This window comes from Mustelus asterias, chromosome 13 (genome assembly GCF_964213995.1).
Source record: "Mustelus asterias chromosome 13, sMusAst1.hap1.1, whole genome shotgun sequence".
Taxonomy (NCBI): Eukaryota; Metazoa; Chordata; class Chondrichthyes; order Carcharhiniformes; family Triakidae; genus Mustelus; species Mustelus asterias.
The window spans coordinates 104704477-104726443 of NC_135813.1; the positions used below are offsets into that span (position 1 = coordinate 104704477).

The 21967-nt window shown below is 44.1% G+C and overlaps 1 protein-coding gene across 1 annotated transcript in view; it reads right to left on the minus strand.

Annotated features, from left to right (window-relative positions):
• rasal1a (RAS protein activator like 1a (GAP1 like)) overlaps positions 1 to 21967 on the minus strand; it is a 275372-nt gene that overhangs the window by 58916 nt on the left and 194489 nt on the right. Inside the window, exons 12-15 of the mRNA XM_078227421.1 lie at positions 19142 to 19206; positions 11535 to 11647; positions 5246 to 5438; positions 1750 to 1887 (exon numbers count right to left, since the gene is read on the minus strand). Of these exons, the coding sequence (XP_078083547.1) occupies positions 1750 to 1887; positions 5246 to 5438; positions 11535 to 11647; positions 19142 to 19206 (509 nt within the window). The remainder of the gene's footprint in view (positions 1 to 1749; positions 1888 to 5245; positions 5439 to 11534; positions 11648 to 19141; positions 19207 to 21967) is intronic.

Sequence of the window (21967 nt, forward strand, 5' to 3'; positions counted from 1 at the left end):
TGTTTGATTGTCCACCACCATTCACGGTTAGATGTGGCAGGTCAGCAGAACTTAAATCTGATCCAGTGGTTGGGGGATTGCTTAGCTCTATCTATCACATGCTGCTTCCACTGTTTGGAACACAAGTAATCTTGTGTTGTAGTTTGACCAGGTTGACACCTGATTTTTAGGTATGCCTGGTGTTGCTCATGGCATGCCCTCCTGCACTCTTCATTAAACCAGCTTGGTGGTAATGGTAGAGTGGGGGATATGCCAGGCCATGAGGATAGAGATTGTGGTTGAATATAATTCTGCGACTGCTGTTGGCCCACAACCCCTCATGGATGCCCATTTTGGAGTTGCCAGATCTGTTCAAAATCTATCCCATTTAGCATGGTGGTAATGCCACATAACATAGAGTCATAAAGTCAGAGAGGTTTACAGCATGGAAACAGGCCCTTCAGCCCAACTTGTCCATGCTGCCCAGTGTTTACCATGAAGCTAGTCTCAATTGCCTGCATTTGGCCCATATCCCTCTACACCCATCTTACCCATGTAACTGTCTAAATGCTTTTTAAAAGATAAAAATAGTACCCGCCTCTACGACTGCCTCTAGCAGCTCATTCCAGACACTCACCACCCTCTGTGTGAAAGAAGGTATCCTCAGTTGAAGGTGGGACTTTGTCTCCACAGTAGTCACTCCCATCAATACTGTCATGGACAGATGTATCTGTGTCAGGCAGGTTGGTGAGCATGAGGTCAAGTAGGTTTTTCCTTCTTGTTGATACACTCACCGCCTGCCACAGACCCAGTCTAGCAGTTATATCCTTGAGGACTCGACCAGCCCAGTCAGTTGTGGTGTTACCGGGCCAATCCTGGTGATGGACATTGAAGTCACTCACCCAGAGTACATTCTGCTCCCCACCCTCAGAGTGGCTCTTCTAGTTGGTGTTCAACACGGAGGACTATTGATTCAACAGCTGAAGTGGAGGGGGATGGGGAGGGGGCAGTACTTTGTAATCAGCAAGAGATTTCCTTGATCATGTTTGACCTGATGCCATGAGATTTCACTGGGTCCAGAGTCAATGCTGAGGACTCCCAGGACAACTCGCTCTTGACCCAAACCACTATGCTGCCGCCGCCATCATCACTGATGAGTCCGTCCTTTTTGTGGAACAGCATAGCAATTCTGTCAATATTCTCAGGATATACGCAGAGAATGTGATGATGGTATCCATCTGCTTCCACTCCTTTTTGTATACTACTCTACTATTACCCCAGAGAGTGCCAGGGACATTATCAGTAAGGTATGATTCCATGAGTGTGACTACATCAGGGACAATCAACAATGGCTTCATGCTTACCATTAGACTAGCTTTTAATTCCAGCTTTATTAATTCCAGCAGCTGACATTGTGAGGTTTGAGCTTATGTCTGCAGAGTATTAGCTTGGGCCTCTGGAATTCTAGTCCAGTGATATAACCACTGCGCCACTGTCTCCCCTGTGAGGAACTGCATTTCCTGCCTTATTTCTATCAATTAGTTTTGTTGAATGCTATAAATCCTATGCAGAAAAGGATGATAGTACAGACTGTTGTCACTCCCCAGTCAATCAACCCCATCTTCACTGAGCACCCTAAGCAGAATGGTCAACGTAGGGGAGAAGTGGATCACTCAGTCACCATTCTCTCACCGTTGGCAATAGCTCACAGTCCGACTGTCCCTTTTACATTTATCGGTTGCTCAACACTGAATAAGATGTAAAAGTCACCTTTGCCAAAAGTAGCAGGGTCCTTCCTGTCCTCGTATCGGCATGGTGGTCTCTCAGGCTAAAGAGTTTGGGCGTTAAAATAGCTGGAGCAAAAAACCTCAGAAACAAGAAGCCGCTGATAGCCAAGTACTTGACATCCTAAAAACAAAAGCAAAATGTAGACAAAATCAATAATTGTCATAACTATGGATTTTGTTCGTGAATTTCCTAAGCATTTAAGCCTACCCTATTTATATGTATTAACTAATCTGAGACTTGGATCTCACTTAGATTACATGCATCAGACTTTGAGAAATTGGTACCAATCGTCAATTGTTTTTTCATCATCAGAATTTTAGGTTTTGATCCTTCAACTAACAAGTTAGTCAGTAACATCCTCAAAATCCATCATCTTCACAGAATTCATAGAATCCCTACAGCACAGAAGGAGGCCATTCGGCCCAGCAAGTCTGTGCCGACCACAATCCCACCAGGCCTTATTCCCGTAACCCTGCATATTTACCCTGCTAATTCCCTGACACTCGGGTCAATTTAGCATGGCAGTCAACCTAATCCGCACATCCTTGGACTATGGGAGGAAACCGGAGCACCCGGAGGAAACCCACGCAGACACAGGGAGAGCATGCAAACTCCACACAGACAGTGATCCAAGGCCAGAATTGAACCCAGGTCCCTGGCGCTGTAAGGCAGCAGTGCTAACCACTGTGCCACCGTGCCACCCGTAAATGACACAGAAGTGTTGAGAGACGCGTATAACATGGGAAAGCAATGAGCACAGAATGAGGCCATTTGGCCCTTTGTACCTCTACTGACTTCTTGAAGGAACTATGCAGTTAGCCTCACTCCCCCTTCCTTTCCCCACTGCCCTGTTTTTTTCTCTCTGTTTCAAGTAGGTATCTAATTATGCATCATCATAAATTTAAAAAACGTGAAAGACAGCCCTGGGGACATGTTGTCACTACCCACACTGGATGAGTTGTCACTGAGTCATTAATGGGCTCTGGCAATAGTTCTGCATTACAATAGGAATTCAAGGAAAAAAAATTACACTTTCTTGCTATTACATGATACTGTCAATTTCTAAAAGTTCTATCCTTCAGCACACCTATTAGTCAGCATCAGGAACAGAATGTTTATAAAAACGTTCTCCCCGATAGTTTATGACTGTGAAAGTGGATCCATTACTCATTAGGGTAGCTGAACACTTTCCAACCAGTCTTAATACAGTGGCTATAGAATAGGCACTATGCCCACCCCAATCCAACGCCTGCATCTCCACATTATACAATATGCTGTACTGATGATTCATTCAGAAGTGTCAAAACCAAGATCATTATTTTAATTTAATTTTTTTCTCAACGTGCGCATTTCCAAAATACTTTTTTTTTACATTATTTGAAACTATTACACATACCTCTCAGTTATTCTCCCTTTTCCTGGCCCCTCAATCAGCATGAAAGCAGAGCTGAGTGTTTTACCTGACCCCAAGCTGAATTTTGCATGCCCTGTCCGATCCATCAAGCTCGCTTCTGCCACATTGCCTGACTCTGCCCACATTCCACCCCAAAAAATCACTGAAACCCTCGTTCAACTCTTCCATCCATCTCTAACATCCTCTTCACTAGCCTCATCAGCTCCACGCTATACAAGCTTCATTTTGTCTCAAACTGTGCCAGACGTATTTCTCCCACTCTAAGTCACACTACCATATCCTCAGTAACCTCCTCTAGGAAGTGCATTAAGATGTTTGCTACATTAAAGGCACTACGCAAATTCAACTCATTGTCGTTTCGCCTAAGTTTTTAACTTTATTTATTATTGTCACAGGTAGGCTTACATCAACACTGCAATGAAGTTACTGTGAAAACCCCCTAGTTGCCACACTCAGTTGCCTGTTCGGGTACACTGAGGGAGAATTTAACATGACCAATGCACCTAACCAGCACACCTTTCGGACTGTGGGAGGAAACCGGAGCCCTGGAGGAAACCCACGCAGACATGGGGAGAACGCGCAAACTCCACACAGACAGTGACCCAAGCCGGGAATTGAACCCGGCTCCCTGGCGCTGTGAGGCAGCAGTGCTAACCACTGTGCTACTGTGCCGTCCCTAACAGCGAAGTGTCTTTAAGCCAAATCTCTTCCACACCCATCCATAATTCAGGGCTATCAGCCTGAGGAAAAGTGACTTATCCTTCCTTCATTATAATACACTCTATATCTAATATTGTGTCTGATGTGTGTGGATAATATGAACATTCTGCAAGACTGTATACACATAAATCGACACAGATGCAGGCAGAATGTGCAGAATCCACACAGACAGTGATCCAAGCCAGGAACTGAACCCGGGTCCTTGGTGCTGTGAGGCAGCAGTGCTAACCACTGTGCCACCGTGTCGCCCACAGCAGATGGCTCCAGTCTTTATCAAGCACCAAATATAATCTAAACTCTCAGAGTAGCAAGTAAACTGAATGCTCTCATGCCGCGAGTCAAGCAAATTCTTATACCTGGAAATCAGTGAGGTTTGCTTATACACGGGTGGGGGGGCTGAATAGAATAACAATCTCTGATCAAGTTACCTCGTTTCTGTTAAGCATCTATTATTCTGCTGTCAAATACAGTCTGCTGTGTCTGAACCACCTTGAGGAACAAATGTAGACCACAGAGGAGCACAGTGGGTCTATTTCAACTTATTGTTGGACCATTAGCTTGTGCGGCAGGAGAGCTTTTTGCCTTTGTTTGCCAGTTCAACATGACAGGATGATGCAATTCTCCGGCCTTATAGCCCACACCACTGAGTTTGCTGCTCTGAATTTTAAACTGAAGTTGTTGATCATGTCTGTAGAAATAAGGGTTGTGGACACCAGGCAGAGGATGACAACCCCAAAGTGGGGAGTTAGGAAAATGGGGAAAGTGGATATGGGATATGGGGGCGGGGGGGGGGGAATCAAAAGGATGAGTGGAATTTCTTCAACAAGGACGGCACGGTGGCACAATGGTGAGCACCACTGCCTCACAGCGCCAGGGAGCCGGCTTCGATTCCGGCCTCGGGTGACTGTCTGTGTGGAGTTTGCATGTTCTCCCCGTGTCTGCGTGGGTTTCCTCCGGGTGCTCCGGTTTCCTCCTACCGTCCAAAGATGTGCAGATTCGGTGTATTGGTCATGCTAAGTTGCCCCTTAGGGAGGGATTTTCCTACCCCGCTCATCCCAAAACTCAAGAGCATTGCGTGTTTGTTCCCCCCCCCCCCCTCCCCCCACCACCATGGGATTACGGGGATAGGGCCTGGGTGGGATTGTTGTCGGTGCAGGATCAAGAGATCGAATGGCCTCGATCTGCACGGCAGGGATTCCACGATCCTATGAAGTCAGTTCAAAACATTAAAGAATTGCCCATAGATCAGTAATTGTCAGCTATTGATACAGTCAGATCTTTTGGAGCTTTGGTGCAATATGAATTTACTGATGTTATCGAATCACCAGTCTGACTGGAAGGTACCTCATTGTCTGCTTCTGGAAACTGCTCCTCCACTCGCTTGTGTAACTGTTTGAAAGCCACTCTCATAACGGAAGGACACTGTTCCACTGAACCCACAATGGCCTCCATCACATCAGTCAGGTAAGATTTTAAAAGCTCCTGGCTACACTCTCGGACGCCAGCTTCTGAAAGGCTCCCTTTGAAAGATATCCTCCTGTTGGATCAATGAAAGAAATATTGGTTAGTATTGGCATTTGTCCTCTCCATCCTGCTCTGCTACTCATAGTTTTCATTGATTTAATTGGAAAATTATGTTCCACACATTACTACTGCAAAGAGGTTTACTCCAACAGTTTTTTGTTTTAATATTTGAGTAGTGCCAAAATGGAAAAGCAAATTGCTTACTCTTAAAAAAAAAGCCTTCATTTGTTACAGTTCTGAGATGTGAGTAGATTAATATAGTGAATTGATATCTCAGCTCACTGCAGGTTAGAGTGCTGGAGCAAGGGGTAAAGCATGGGATCAGAGTACAAGCGGTACAGTAGCACAGTGGTTAGCACTGCTGCTTCACAGCGCCAGGGACCCGGGTTCGATTCCCAGCTTGGGTCACTGTCTGTGTGGAGTCTGCACATTCTCTCCATGTCTGCGTGGGTTTCCTCCGGGTGCTCCGGTTTCCTGTCCAAAAATTTGCAGGTTAGGTAGATTGGTCATGCTAAGTTGCCCCTTAGTATTGGGGATTAGGTAGGGTAAATGCATGGGGTTATGGGGATAGGGCTTGGGTGGGATGGTGGTTGGTGCAGATGGGCTGAATGGCCTCCTTCTGCACTGTATGATTCTATGAAGAACAATCAAATACTCAGGTCCCGTGCTCGGGTCGATTTCTATGGAAACGCAACAGGAAAAGCATCACAGGGAAGGGAGAAAGCAGTAGGGAGAGTCAGTCCAAGCCACTCTCATACCGTCAGCATCCAATCCCATAAAGGCAGGACCTTAGCACCGACTGTCCACCCATAAACTCAAGTCCAAGAATTGAAAAAGAGAAGAATTTATAGAATCATAGGCCGGAATTTTACCGGCACGCCCACCCTGGAATCGGGATGGGTGCGACTCACGGAATGGAATCCTCCTTTAGCCTCGGGCGGGATTTTACAGGTCTTGGCTGAGCGAGGTCATAAAATACCAGCCATAGAATCTCTACAGTACAGAAGGAGGCCATTTGGCCTGAGTCTGCACCGATCACCCAGGCCCTATCCCCACAAATTTACCCTGCTAGTCCCCCTGACACCAGGGTCAATTTAACATGGCCAATCAACCTAACCCGCACATCTTTGGACTGTGGGAGGAAACCGGAGCACCCGGAGGAAACCCACGCAGACACGGGGAGAACATGCAAACGCCACACAGACAGTGACCCTGAGTCCCTGGTGCTGTGAGGCAGCAGTGCTAACCACTGTGCCACCATGCCGGTCCAGGAATTGTCCCATTAAAAAGGGAGCTGACAGTTACATGATCAAACCCTAGGCTTTCATAACAGCATCCAGCTGAAGATACCAAAATAAACAGCCAGTTCTCTGTTTACGGATGATGCCAAGTTCTTTGGCAAAGCAAAGACATTGAGAAACCTGGACATTAATTCTGAATCTGGGCAAGAAGGAATCGCAAATACTATCTTGCCATTTGTCGGGGCGGACCCCAGTATTGCATAGGCCTGGAGCTGGCAAGCTGTAGCGAGGAGCCCATTTGTCACCATGGTTACAAGAACCAGGCCCTCCTGTTGGCACCATCAGACAGCCACACAATAATTAAAATCTAACCCCTCAACTTGTCTGAAACTAAAACAGAAAATGCTGAAAAACCTCAGCACGTCTGGCAGCAGCTGTGAAGAGAGAAACAGAGTTCACGTTCTGAGTCCAATGTGACCCTTCTTCAGGACTGGAGAGAGGTAGAAAGGCGAAGGATTTTATGCTGTTGAAAAAGAGGGAGGGGCAGGTGGAGCTAGATAGAAGGTTAAGGGATAGATTAGAGGGCAGGAGAAATGAAATGATAATGTCACAGAACACAAAACAAAGAGTGGTAAGGATAGTACGAACTTTGGTCCGGAGTAGGTTTCAATAGCAGAATAAAGGTCAGCACTGCCTTAAAGCAAAGTAGCAGGATGTGTTAATAGCAGAGAAAGGGTCAGCTGTCTCAAAGAAAAATGATGAGAATAAGATGCAGACTGGGGGAACAAAAATCAAAATGCAGGGCCGGTTTCAGAGTCTGAAGTTGTTAAACTCAATGTTGAGTCCCGAAAGCTGTCAAGTGTCGAAGTGGAAGTTGAGGTGTTCTCCTGTTTTCCTTAGGCATCACTACAACACTGTATCAGGCTGAGAACAGAAACATGGGCATGAGAGCATGCTTAACGTGCCTGTTCTCTTCAAACCTGCTAAACATTTTGTCTTCTTTGTTTTTCCAGATTTTGTGCATCAGCAGTTCTTTGCTCTTTACTTTTACTCAGTAGAAATTCAATGAATTTGCCGCTTTCTCTGAATTTTACAAAGAGATGTTTCTTCCAAATACATGACATGCGCTGACAGGTACAGCAAGCTCTTTGCAAACAAAGCCAGGGAACTTTACTAGGCCATTTGAACACAAAATATCAAACAAATATTCAGCATTCAAATGTATATTTCAAATCCAAACAGATTAGAATGTCGCATGGTGTTTTCATTGTGGAAGAGAGAAACTTAGATTTATCTCAACATCAATATCAGGATCTAACTTAGTAACTGCAAATCATCAGTTAGCAGAGCTGTAGGTCTGTCCATTAAGCAGTTTTATTAGCTGCGTCAAAAATATTCTGTTCTTAGAATAATTAACTCATTGACACCTTGCCTTCTTGGAAAGACCTTTGTCTTTGAGAAAACGCATCTTCATCCATTATGTTTTCTTAAGTCAGGCACAGAGACCGGTGTAACTTGTAACTCATGAAAACATTTGGGGAAAAATGTGCGTCATGAGTTATTTCTGCTGATTATTAAGTTCATGTGGAAGTAATAGGCTTAACTACAGGATATTTGTGAAGCTGTACAGTTAAATGTCAATTGCCCAGGCTTACAAGACAAACACATTTTTCTGTAGCAGCGAAAGATTTCCATTGCTACATTAAAGTGCTAATCCTTTAACATCAGTAGCCTAGAAACTGCTGTTTTCCGTCCCTGAATGCTTGGTGCCATTTATATGTCATCTGCTTGCCCACACTTTTAAATGAGTTAGTGGACTACAAATTGGTACACGTTGTGCCCATTTGCTTGGGCGCAAACTGTACTAAACAATGATAAATTTAATAGTGGAACAAGCCATGTTAAATCTGCACTTGTGCGTTGGAGCATTGCTAAATGTGTCATGCCCACTTTCAAAAAAGGCATTAGACCACTTTCATGTGCAACTGTGTGTGGGGGGCCGGGGGATGGTGGAGGGGGGCAAGCACCTAGTTAGGTTCCCCCGTCAAATCCGCTTGGCGCTGAGCAGAGCAGGAGCCAAGCCTGCAGGGACAGACTGCATAGCCAGAATTCAAGCAAAAATATTGAATAACGAGCAGAAAACCCAACCCCTCGTGGGGAGGCAATGGCCTCTTATCGCTAATCCAGAAACACTGCTAATGTTCTGGGGACCCGGGTTCAAACCCTGCCACGGCAGATGATGGAATTTAAATGCAATAAAAAATATCTGGAATTAAGAATCCACTGATGACCATGAAACCACTGTCGACTGTCAGAAAAAAAAACCCATCTGGATCACTGATGTACTTTAGGGAAGGAAATCTGCCATCCTTACCTGGTCTGGCTACATGTGACTCCAGAGCCACAGCAATGTGGTTGACTCTCAACTGCCCTCCAAGTGCAACTAGAGATGAGCACTAAACGCTGGCCCAGCCAGCGACGCCCATGTCCCATGAATGAATAAAAAAAACAGTAGCCAACATTTTCAAGAGAAAGGTGGGGAGGAGAAAATTAATTAAAGAATTTAGCAAGAGAGTGATGATCACACTGTTATCATGAAACTCAGGAGAGATAAGCAGATGACTCGAAGGCTGTTTTTGCACTATCCTTTAAAGTCACAATGACCCGCAACATTGAAGGGTGGATTAAGGATTAAAAATTGGCATTGAAAGATTTGCAATGGCTACAGGAATCAGTTGCAGCCTGCCAAAATGACCAATCTGATGACACACCTATTTATTTTTCTTTCTACATACTTTTACACTGCATTTTTACACAAAGGTTATTCTTATCAATGCGCAAGGCAATAAATTCCAAACTGGAAAATCTTCACCAGTGTACACCCATTGTGCAAGTTGATATATAATTAGATTGTGCTACAAGATGCAGCCAAAGTGCAAACAGCTATTGTTGAGGAATTTTCCAGGCTATGGCACTCCAGTGCAGCCTTAACCTAGTAACAAAAACTTGCATCACCCCATTCCATTCTCATTGACCGTCCTGTCGCCCTGTCAAAGCCCTGTCTCCTCTCATTGATGCACTTGAGTTGTCCATCAATTTTATTGGCCTATTTTCTTGATCATTGCAGTGTCTGGGAGAGGAATCTTCCATTGCTAGAATATCCCTATTAAAAAGCATTTAGACAGTTACATGGGTAAGGTGGGTATAGAGGGATAAGGGCCAAACGTGGGCAATTGGGACTAGCTTAGTGGTTAAAAAAAAAGGTGGCATGGACAAGTGGGCCGAAGGGCCTGTTTCCATGCTTCTATGACTCTATCCAGGGCGATATAATTGACAACCTGTGTCTCATATGTGTCTTCCATTTCTTTGATGTCTCTCGTTGTACCTCTTTTCTTATGCCAATATCCCTCCTGCCATTTAACCTTCTCCTGATTTGCACAAGGGCTTTTTATTTCTCTTCTGGTCTGTGAATTTTGTTACTTACAGGTTTAAAGACATATGGAGCAAAGACAGGTATATAGAGTTAGACTACAGATCAGCTGTGATCCCAATGAATGGCAGGCACAGGCTTAAGGACTAAATTCCTGTACCTATGCTTCCCTACATGTGCATATATGTGTGTTTGTGTGCCTTATGCTGTCTTGGCCCTACACTCTGGAACTCTGACCCTTAGCTTCTCCACCTTCTATCTTTCTCCACTTTTAAGATGCTCCTAAACACCTAGTTCTTTGATCTGGCTTATGGTCACCTTTGCTGTTTTCTCCTTCCGTCATTATGCATGAAAAATTATCAAAAAATTGATATTTCCCTTCATAGAATCTCTACAGTGCCGAATAGGCCATTTGGCCCATTGAGCCTGCACCAACTCTCTGGCAGAGTATCTTAACTAGGCCCTCTCCCCCACCCTAGCTCTATAACCCTACACATTCCTCATGGCTAATTCCCCTAACCTACACATCTTGGGACACTAAGGGACAATTTAGCATGGCCAATGCACCTAACCTGCACATCTTTGGACTGTGGGAGGAAACCGGAGCACCTGGAGGAAACCCACGCAGACACGGGGAGAACGTACAAACTCCACACAGATAGTGACCCAAGGCCGGAATCGAACCCGGGTTCCTGACGCTGTGAGGCAGCAGTGCTAATCACTGTGCCACCGTGGGATGTTTTATGATATTAAATACATCATACAAAGGTAAGTGTTGTTGTTGTGTTTGTGGATGTGTGTCATCCTTCACTCTGGTCCATTCCTATTTAAATGCTGTTCATCTTCCAATTTTTGACAAAAGGAAGCCTGCACCCAAAGCAGTGTTGTCTGGCTTGGTGAGTATTTTCAGTATTTCTGTTTGACTACCACGCATCTGTCGTGTTTTGTTTTGGATTGTGCTACAAGTTGCAGCCAAAGTGCAAACAGCTATTGTTGAGGAATTTTCCAGGCTATGGCACTCCAGTGCAGCCTTAACCTAGTAACAAAAACTTGCATCACCCCATTCCATTCTCATTGACCGTCATATCCCCCTGTGAAAGCCCTGTCTCCTCTCATTGGTGCACTTGAGTTGTCCATCAATTTGCACAATGGGTGTACACTGGTGAAGATTTTCCAGTTTGGAATTTATTGCCTTGCGCATTGATAAGAATAACCTTTGTGTAAAAATGCAGTGCAAAAGTATGTAGAAAGAAAAATAAATAGGTGTGTCATCCGATTGGTCATTTTCTCCTCCCCACGCATCTGTCGTGTTTTGTTTTGGCCAACCACACTTCTTTAAGCTCTCTGAGAAGCTGATGATTGAGAAAATCAAAGGAAGAAAGCAGGAGAAAGATAAGCGGTTATGTTGTGTTAGTAGACAGGGATAACGGAGACATACCTCGTTTTGTTAAGGTCAATTTTACAAGGATCCAGTTCAATATATTTCCTTTCATCAAAAATGCGGTTAATGACTTGCTTCAGCACCTCGTGTAAATATGGCATTCCAACCAGCTGTAAGAAATGAGAACTGTTATCCAAATCAGTGTATCAGTATACCCTCCATACCAACCCATGCCCCTCCAAACACTTCCCATAGTCCATCATATCATCCATGCCAATCAATGACACTTTACCCATCCCTATGGCCATTTGGAGCCCCGACGCCAACTTAGTGCCAACATATAAGAACTCACGTGCACCCGCCCCACACTCCACCCCTTGCACTTGCCAACTCACCCAGTATCCACCATTGGCAGACCTCAGGTCCTATGCTGAGATGAAATAAAATAAAGTTCTAAGTGTTTACTGGTGACTTGACTATTTAAAAAGCACCCTCATTCTTAAAACCCATTCCCTGCATTTACATTCCTTCAGGTATTCAACCTTTAAAAACCAAACTCTTCAATCAAGTGCTTAATCCTTTATCGAAGCAATGTCTTGTATTAATAACTCCACATAAAAGATTATAATCTGTTAACTGTTAACTGACCAGCACCCAACTGTGATAATGAGAGGCTGTGGAATCAGTGATGCAACACAAATCCTATGACAGCCCTTAAGCTTGTATCAACAGACAGAGTGAAATAGCAAGCACTAATTTTGTTTTAAAAAGTTTAAAGTTTAAGTTTATTTATTAGACCACAATAAATAAACGCTTACATTAACGCTGCAATGATGTTACTGTGAAAATCCACTAGTCGCCACATCCTGGCACCTATTCGGATACACTAAGGGAGAATTTAGCATTGGCCAATGCACCTAACCAGCACGTCTTTCAGGCTGTGGGAGGAAACTGGAGCACCCGGAGGAAACCCACGCAGACACAAGGAGAATGTGCAGACTCCGCACAGACAGTGACCCAAGCCAGAATCAAACCCAGGTCCCTGGCAATGTAAGGCAGCAATGCAAACCACTGTGCCACCGTGCCGCCCTTAAACTCATCAAGTCTCCTTAGACAGCAAACCCACGACCACTAGCATCTGTAAGGGCAAGGGCAGCAGACATATGGGGGCAGCAATACTGCCTAGAAGTTCCCCTCCAAATCACATACCATGCTGACTTGGAAGTATATCATCATTCCTTCACTGTCACTGGGTCAAAATCCTGGAATTCCCTCCCTAACATCACGGTTACACCACATGGACTACAGCGGTTCAAGAAGGCAGCTCATCACCAACTTCTCAAGGGAAATTAGGGATAGGCAATAATGCCCACATCCCATGAATGAATCTTTTTAAAAGGCTGCAGACTGCTTTTTTTTATATTTGAAGGCCAGATTTAGATACCTTGACAGTTTGACAGTCCCCTTAACAGTTCCGCTAAATTTATACACTGTTTATCACATTCTTGTCTACGATAAACAATCCCTAGGGGCACTTGGCCTTTTACAAAGAGCACTTGATCTCTCCCATAAGGGCACCTTACCTCACCCAAAGGTATCCCTGGGCCTATCCAAAATGGTGTCCTACCTCTCCAAACACCTCCAGCAACTTCAGATCTTCTCCTGGAAAGTGGAAAGCCCACAAGTCATGTTTTGGACTTTCCACTAGTGGAAATTAGATCTGTTTGAAGGCAGCTTTCACATATACAGCTGCCTCCTTGAACCACCGATGTGCAAACTACAAGCTGTCCCCCCTCACCCGCTGGTGAAAATGGTGGGTGCTGGGTTCAAGAGCGGGATTTCCGGAGTCGGGGTTCCAGTGCCTTTTTGGCCAAGCTGGAGACCCTCTCTGACTTCACTAAAATTCAGGCCTGTCTCATTGCTATTGTAATTGTTTTCTTCCCAACCATGATTCCAGCCAATTTACCTTGTCCTCTACAAAATAGAAACCACACTTTTTGACGCAAATTCCCTTTGCGGAATTGGATGATCCAAGAATCTATCAATAATCTTTACTATTTAGAGGATTAAGTGTAATTCCTAATCATAGAATCCCTACAGTGCAGAAGGAGACCATTCAGCCCATCGAGTCTGCACCAACAACAATCCCACCCAGGCCCTATCCCCATGTATTTACCCTGCTAGTCCCCCAACACTAATTAATCTAACCTTCACATCTTTGGACTGTGGGAGGAAATCGGAGCACCTGGAGGAAACCCACACAGACACGGGGAGAATGTACAAACTCCAGACAATGATCTGAGGCCAGAATTGAACCTGGGTCCCTGGCACTGTGTGGCAGCAATGCTAACCACTGTGCCACCATGCCGCCCCTAACACTAACATACTCATTTCATAATGTCAGCTATGATTATCAGATTACAATGATCAATATATTTATTTAGAATTGGGATAATGGTAAGAAGCTTAAACCATTTACCCAATATATTAACAAAAACAAAATAATCTAATGGAATGTAAAACAGTGGGCTAATGACCCTTCATAAGACATATCTTAAATGTAGAAATGTAGAAAGTCCCTCTCTCTCAATTCATCTTCCTGTGCCAGCCTCAGTATCAACATCTTTTCTCATGTCTTAATCCACAAAATAAAGTAAGTTTAAAAGTAAAAGTTTATTTATTGTTTATTAGTCACAAGTAAGGCTTACATTAACACTGCAATGAAGTTACTGTGAAATTCCCCTAGTAAAATAAGGGATCAAGTGGAAGTTTCCTGGCAGAATCAGTTGCCAGAACATTAGTGATAGTTTACAGTGTTCTATCTTTAAGCTATTTTGAACTCACATTCCAGAAATCCTCATGACTGCCTTTTCTAGTTAAAATAGAGAAATGACTCATGCTTTTAATGAAGATATGCCGTGGTTTTGACAGCATCTCTTAAATCAATGAACAATTGACCTGCTAAAATTAATTTAAACACATTATCCTACATCAACTTTTCATTATATCTATTTATTTATATCAATGCAAGTTATTGTTCCTTGCTATCTTCTCAGATTTCTCCACTCTTTGTGGATTAATGGGGATGTGTTGGAAGGATTAGTAGGCTGCTTAATAAACTGTCTTTCTGTCACCAAGTCTTGGAGTCAATCGAACCTGGACCTTCTGGCTGAGAGGTAGGAACACTACATACTGACCCACAAGACCTCCTGTTATTACTATCACTATTATTTTTATTTTATCACACTTTTCACAAGCAAAAACATCCCAAAACATTTCTCAGAGGCATAATTAAAAATCATTAATGGACTCAAAACCAGAAGTTAACGTCTACTTCAGTCTGTATAGTTCCACTTCATCGAAATATTAACAGGCAAAATGGTGGATGTACCATGAGCCTTTTCTGGTTGATGTAGAGTGTGTTATGTCTACAAGTTAATTGTTCCAGCACAGAAGGAGGTCTTTTGGCCCATCATGCCTGCACCAGCCCTCCGCAATTCACCTAGCGTCATTTGCCATCCTTCTCACCGTAACCTTGCACATTCTTCCTTTTCAACAAATAGTCTGATTCCTTTTTGAATGTCTCGACTAAACCGGCCTCAAACACACTCGCTGGAATTCTACCGCCCCGCCCATCATGTAATCGGAGCGGGCGAGGGACGGACAATGGAACTGTCCGTTGACCTCGGGTGGGGATTTCCAGTCTCGTTGAGCGAGGCCATAAAATCCCACCCACTATCAGGCAGAGGAATCCAGACCTTAACCACCCATTGCATAAAAAAATGTTTCCTCGGGTCATTTTGCTTCTTGTGCCAATTACTTTAAGTCAGTGACCTCTCGTTCTCAATCATCTCATGAGCTGGAACAGTATCACCCTATCTGCTCTGCCCAGATCTCTCATGATTTCGAATAGCTCTATCGAATCTTCTCCCAGCCTTCTCTTCTCCACGGAAATTCCTCATCCTTCAAAACCATTTTTGTGAATCTTTTCTGCCCCCTCTCCAATGCCTTCACAACTTTCCTAAAGTGTGACGTCCAGAACTGGATGCGATACCCATGCTGAGGGTGAGCAAGTTCAATATGGCCTCCTTGCTCTTGTACTCTGAAGTCACTATTAATAAAGCCGAGTCAGTGCTTTTTTAACCACTTTCTCGACTTCTGCTGCCACCTTTAGTGACCTATGCCATATACACCCAGGTCCCTTTGCTCCTGCGTCCTTTTATTTGAAATTCTCTGTCCACGTTCTTCCTACAAAAATGACCAGCTTCACATTTCTCTGCATTAAACGTCATCTGCCATCTGTTCGCCCATCCATCCCACCAACTTGCCTATGTCCCGTTGAAGTTCTACACTGTCCTCCTCGCCGTTCACAATGCTTCCAAGTTTCTCATCATCTGCAGGCTAAGGTCTACATCATTATTTTCTTTATTCAGTCAGGGAATGAGAGCGTCACTGGCTGGACTGGCATTTATTGCCCGTCCCTAACGGCCCTCCATTTTGGAGGGCATTTCAGAATCAACCACATTGCTGTGGCTCTGGAGTCACATGTAGGCCAGACCAGGTAAGGACGGCAGATTTCCTTCCCTAAAGGACATTAGTGAACCAGATGAGTTTTTAAAACTTTTGGCAATGATTTCATGGTCATCAGTAGATTCTTAATTCCAGATTTTTTTTACTGAATTCAAATTTCACCATCTGCCGTGGTGGGATTCGAACTCGGGTCTCCAGACCATTACTCTCTGCATTTATACCATGAGGCCACCGCCTCCCTGATTTTCCTGATATATAGTAAGAGTTTTAACAACACCAGGTTAAAGTCCAACAGGTTTATTTGGTAGCAAATACCATTAGCTTTCAGAGCGCTGGTCCTTCGTCAGATGGAGTGGAAATGTGCTCTCAAACTTTCCTGATATATAACAGGAAACGCAACAATCCCAACACCGAGCCCTGGGGAATACCATTATGAGGATAGGCCGAGGGAGCTCGGTCTTTTCTCCTTGGAGAGACGCAGGATGAGAGGAGACCTAATAGAGGTGCATAAGGTGTTGAGAGGCATAGATCGGGTGGACTCTCAGAGGCTTTTTCCCAGGGTGGAAATGTCTGCTACGAGAGGACACAGGTTTAAGGTGCTGGGGGGTAGGTACAGGGGAGATGTTAGGGGTAAGTTTTTCACACAGAGGGTGGTGGGTGAGTGGAATCGGCTGCCGTCAGTGGTGGTGGAGGCGAACTCAATAGGGTCTTTTAAGAGACTCCTGGATGAGTACATGGGACTTAATAGGATGGAGGGTTATAGGTAGGTCTAGAAGGTAGGGATATGTTCGGCACAACTTGTGGGCCGAAGGGCCTGTTTGTGCTGTAGTTTTTCTATGTTTCTCTGTTTCTAAGCCTCCTCCAGACCAAAAAACCACTACTAATGAAGCCATGAACAATGTAAATCAATGATTCAACCTAGTCAGTAATGTGCTTTATCCTCGCCACCCCCAAGATGAAAATGACATAATGGACAAATACGAAATATTGTTTTATGCCGAATGATTTCTTCACCACACAATCATCCCTCAGGACAAGAATTAGAGCAGTCCATACTGCTTGCTGCCAGTACATTATCACCATGCTCTGATCCAGGGACGTGGTCGGGGAAATCTCCAGATTTACTCAAGATATCAAGAATACTGGAAATTGTTTTTGCAGTAACTTTACAGTGTTTCCTTTTTATCCACGCGCGCGGAACATTATGGCCTGAAGTTATCAGAGATGTGTGAAATCGTATTCTTCATTTACACTTCTGAAAGCTTTACGGCATTAGAAATCGTATGCAACATATTCTGTACATAGAATCCCGACAGTGCAGAAGGAGGCCATTCGGCCCATTGAGTCTGCACCGACACTCCAAAAGTGCGCTTTACCCACCCTCCAGCCCTATTCTGTAAGCCCTGCAAATTTTTCCTTGGCCAATCCACCTAACCTGCACATCTTTGAAATGTGGGAGGAAACCACTGCACCCGGAAGAAACCCACGCAGACACAGGGAGAATGATCAAACTCCACACAGTCACCCAAACCCAAGGCTGGAGTTCCTGGCGCTGTGAGGCAGCAGTGCTAACCACGGTGCCACCATACTGCCCATCTCTGTGGCTTGTGAGAAATGCTCACAAACACTGGGTGAATATTAAGGTGCCGTCCACCCGGGAATTGTCACGGGCAGGATGGAAACTTTGACAGACCCGCAAAAGGTCTGTTGACTTTGGTGCAGGGTTTCCAGTCCCGCAGTGGGGTCTATTACAACCCTTTGTAGGACTTAGGCTAACATACTCCATTACACTACAGGTACAATTGACCAAATGGCCTTTTACTGCATTGTCAGACTCTGCATTCCATTTATCCAATTACCTACTTCTTTAAGAATAAATATATTAAATTTATTAATCACTAACTTCTTTTATCAAATCCATACTATACGTTCTTAATTAACCCGTGCCTTTCTACATATTCGCTGAATTGATCCTAAATGAGTTGCCCAGAGCTAGTGTTTAACAATAGATCTGTTCGTGTCTCAGTCTATCCTTCTCTCCCTGCTTAAAGAGTGGCTCTACATTGGCTAGTCTCCTATTCCCTCGTGGCATTTGTAGTGTCAAAGGAGGATTGAAAAGTTGCAACTGGGCCGGTCCTCTCTGCCCGCCATCTTAACAGATCTCAGGTGGATGACATCAGGCCCAGGTGACTTATCCACCTCTCATTCCCACTGCCTTGGAAAAGCAGCCAGCATAATTAAGGATCCCATGCACCACAGACATTCTCTCTTCTACCTTCTTCCGTCGGGAAAAAGATACAAAAGTTTGAGATCACGTATCAACCGACTCAAGAACAGCTTCTTCCCTGCTACAACAGACTTTTGAAGGGACCTACCTCGCACTAAGTTGATCTTTTTCTCCACCCTAGCTGTAACTGTAACACTATATTCTGCACTCTCTCCGTTCCATCTCTATAAACGGTATGCTTTGTCTGTATAGTGCACAAGAAACAATACTTTTCACTGTATACTAATACATGTGTCAATAATAAATCAAGTCAAATCATTCTGCAGTCCGCAGAGAAGTAAAGACTGTAGTGCCACATATTTCATATTTCCCCAAGCCAATAGTGAATGTTCCTGACCAAAGTTTAGGCTACCACCTCTCTTCCTGCAAGCTTGGAATCTGGTTCCATTTAAGCAAGGAATCAGGGAACTCACTATTCCATTTCGACACCATTCCCGAAAACTAGTTTCCTTTGTTCTGTTATTTTTTTCTGAATTTATTGACAACCTAAAACTGAGGGGAAATGAATTCCCTCCAATGTTGGATTAGCCAGTAATTCATTCTGACATTAAGAGAAGAAAGAACACATCATTCATTCCCGCTGAGAATGATTGAGTTTGAACTTGGGATGTGAAGTTAACCTCCAGGATCCCTAATGATTCACCGATTTTCTTTCTTCAAAAAAAAAACTAGCAGTTTTGCAGGCAGGAGCAATCTCAGAAAGTTAATGAAAAGTGCAGTTTGCCAAATGTCTGGCATCCAATAATTTGACCATTCATTGTTTCACTCAGTGCCGCAGTATGAAGTTCGAAGTGTCAAGATGGAAGTATTAAAAAGAGAATTATTGGCAAAAGTAGAAAACACTTACCTTCATAAACTGTTCCATAGCCTTCGAAGCCAAGGAATTGGATCTGAAAAGTGTGTTTGGATCAGCTGAATAAAATAGAAAAAAAAAGAATGATTGACTAATGCTTGGTAAAACTAAGTACTGAACTTTTCACTGGCACAGCGGGCTTCCTGTTTATTTCTTCTGAAATTAAATGAATATTTCGTATTATTTCTGATCTGTTGACCACAATGGATGGAAATAGATCTAATTATTGAGCAGTACAAATTAGTACATCAAATTCCAAATGATTGATTTGGGAATAAAAAGCTGCTCAGTATTTTATCACCTATATATCCTTTTGAGCACATCTAATTAATAATTAGCTATGAATTATGCCAAACACCTCCGCAATCATAATTTCATGAACTTCTGAGTCAAACATGTTGTTAGCGCTGCCAATTTGATTAAACACTTATCTCCATTGCAGGAAACGATGACATTTAAGTTCATAGCTAAGGAGAGAATTAAATCTGTATGACTACAGCTTTGGATAATCCTGGCAAGAGACATCCTAACAGCCTCAGTCCTGTTTCGAGTGATTATGAGTGAGCACAAACCCACTCTGAATTTGACGCACATCAGCCTGGGACGAGCAGGCAATGAATGAGGCAATCCGGCATCAATTTTAGCTCCTGTTATGAGCTGTAGGACTCCCATCCTGGGGTTTGCACCTGAGCCCCATTAGACTTGACCTGTCGAACATCAGCTGATTGTTGTCAGCTGCTTGGAGGTTTCCAGTGGTAAACCTACCTGGCAGGGGAGAAGCAATGATCAAGCGGGTGACAAGGTTAGCCCATTGCACTTTGGTGGTGGTTTTCCCAAGCTAGGGTAGGGTCAATGATCAGGGTGGCCGATGAGGTTAAAATGAGGCATCGCCTGAAACAAATTTTCAAAGCCGTCTCGACCATTTGGCTAAGATAAAGTGTCAGATCAAGTCCAGGCTGGGGTGCAATGCCTCATCTTGTTTTATTTATTAGTGTCACAAGTAAGCTTACATTAACACTGCAAATTAAGTCACTGTGAAAATCCCCTGGTCACCATACTCCGGCGCCTGTTCGGGGCGGCACGGTGGCACAGTGGTTAGCACTGCTGCCTCACAGTGCCAGGGTCCTGGGTTTGATTCCCGGCTTGGCTCACTGTCTGTGCGGAGTCTGCACGTTCTCTCCATGTCTGTGTGGGTTTCCTCCGGGTGCTCCAGTTCCCTCCCACAGTTCGAAAGACGTGCTGGTTAGGGTGCATCGGCCGTGCTAAATTCTCCCTCAGTGTTACCCAGACAGGCGCTGGAGTGTGGCGACTAGGGGATTTTCACAGTAACTTCATTGCAGTGTTAATGTAAGCCTTCTTGTGACACTGATAAATAAATTTTAAACACTGAGGGAGAACTTAGCATGGCCAATGCATCTAACCAGCATGTCTTGGACTGTGGGAGAAAATCAGAGCACCCAGAGGAAACCTACGCAGACCTACTATGGGGGTGAACGTGCAGACTACGTACAGACAATGACCCAATTCGGGAATCGAACCCGGGTCTCTGGCACTGTGAGGCAGCAGTGTTAACCACTGTGCTGGCATGGCACCACGTGTCAGCCTGGATCTTGTTTGTCTCTCTCATGGGGACCATGAATTGGATTCAATTTGAATTTGGTTTCTTGGATGGAATAAAAAAAATTTTTAAAAGATGGCTGGCCAACGGCAGAGGATTGCAAATTGGTGATCTGGAGTATTAGATAGAGGGGGGCTTTTGCAAGCGTCTTCAGGAGAGCACGTGTGTGGGCCACCTGGAGAAGCAGACTTTCTTCAAGGTCTTCAAAGAACATTCCTCCACTGGGTCCCAAATGGGAAAATTCTTTGAAGAGACCTTGCTGGCTTCCTGACAGCTTTAACTGACACAAGTGTTGCATTGGGTAAGCTACGTGAAAGCAGTGCAAAATTCCACTGGGGTCCATATTCGACATTCGCATTTATTAATACCATCAGCAAAAGCTGTCGATGTTAAAATCACAGCTTCATTTTAATCACAAAACCACTGATCATGGAGTTTAAATTGTCCCATAAGTTCTACACTGCCCCAAACTTTGAGGGAGGATTATATTCCTTTTTGCTTTTTTAGCAATATAATAATCCTGGGAAACTCAAATTCAAAGATGAGCCAACCAGAGTATTGTGTTTAAACTGTGAGAGAACTCGATGTGCAATTCTTTTGTTTTATTATAAACGCACATTGAGACGGCAATGGATAAAACGCATGGCTGACATAGTTTGCTGTCATTAATTTCATTAAATATATCAGTGGGAATCGGAAGGGGGAAGACGAGCAGCTAAAAAGAAACTACCACCAAAATCTGAACCTTTCCAAAATGCACAATGTTAAATCTCCTAGGTGATAGAATCAGAGAATCCTACAGTGCAGAAGGAGGCCATTTGGCCCATCAAGTCTGCACCAACCACAGTCCCATCCAGGCCCTATCCCCATAACTCCATGCATTTACCCTAGCTTGTCCCCCTGACACTAAGAGGCAATTTAGCATGGCCAATCCACCTAACCCACATATCTTTGGACTGTGGGAAGAAACTGGAGCGCCCGGAGGAAACCCACGCAGACATGGGGAGAATGTACAAACTCCACACAGACAGTGCTATAATATTTCAGCATTTGTCCCTCAGTCAAAATCACCAGAATTGGTTAACTGATCATTTATCACATTGCTGTTTGTGGGAGGTTGCTGTGTGTAAATTGGCTGCCATATTTTCAACGTCACAATGGTGACAACACTTCTAAGCTGATAATTGGCTGCACAATGCTTT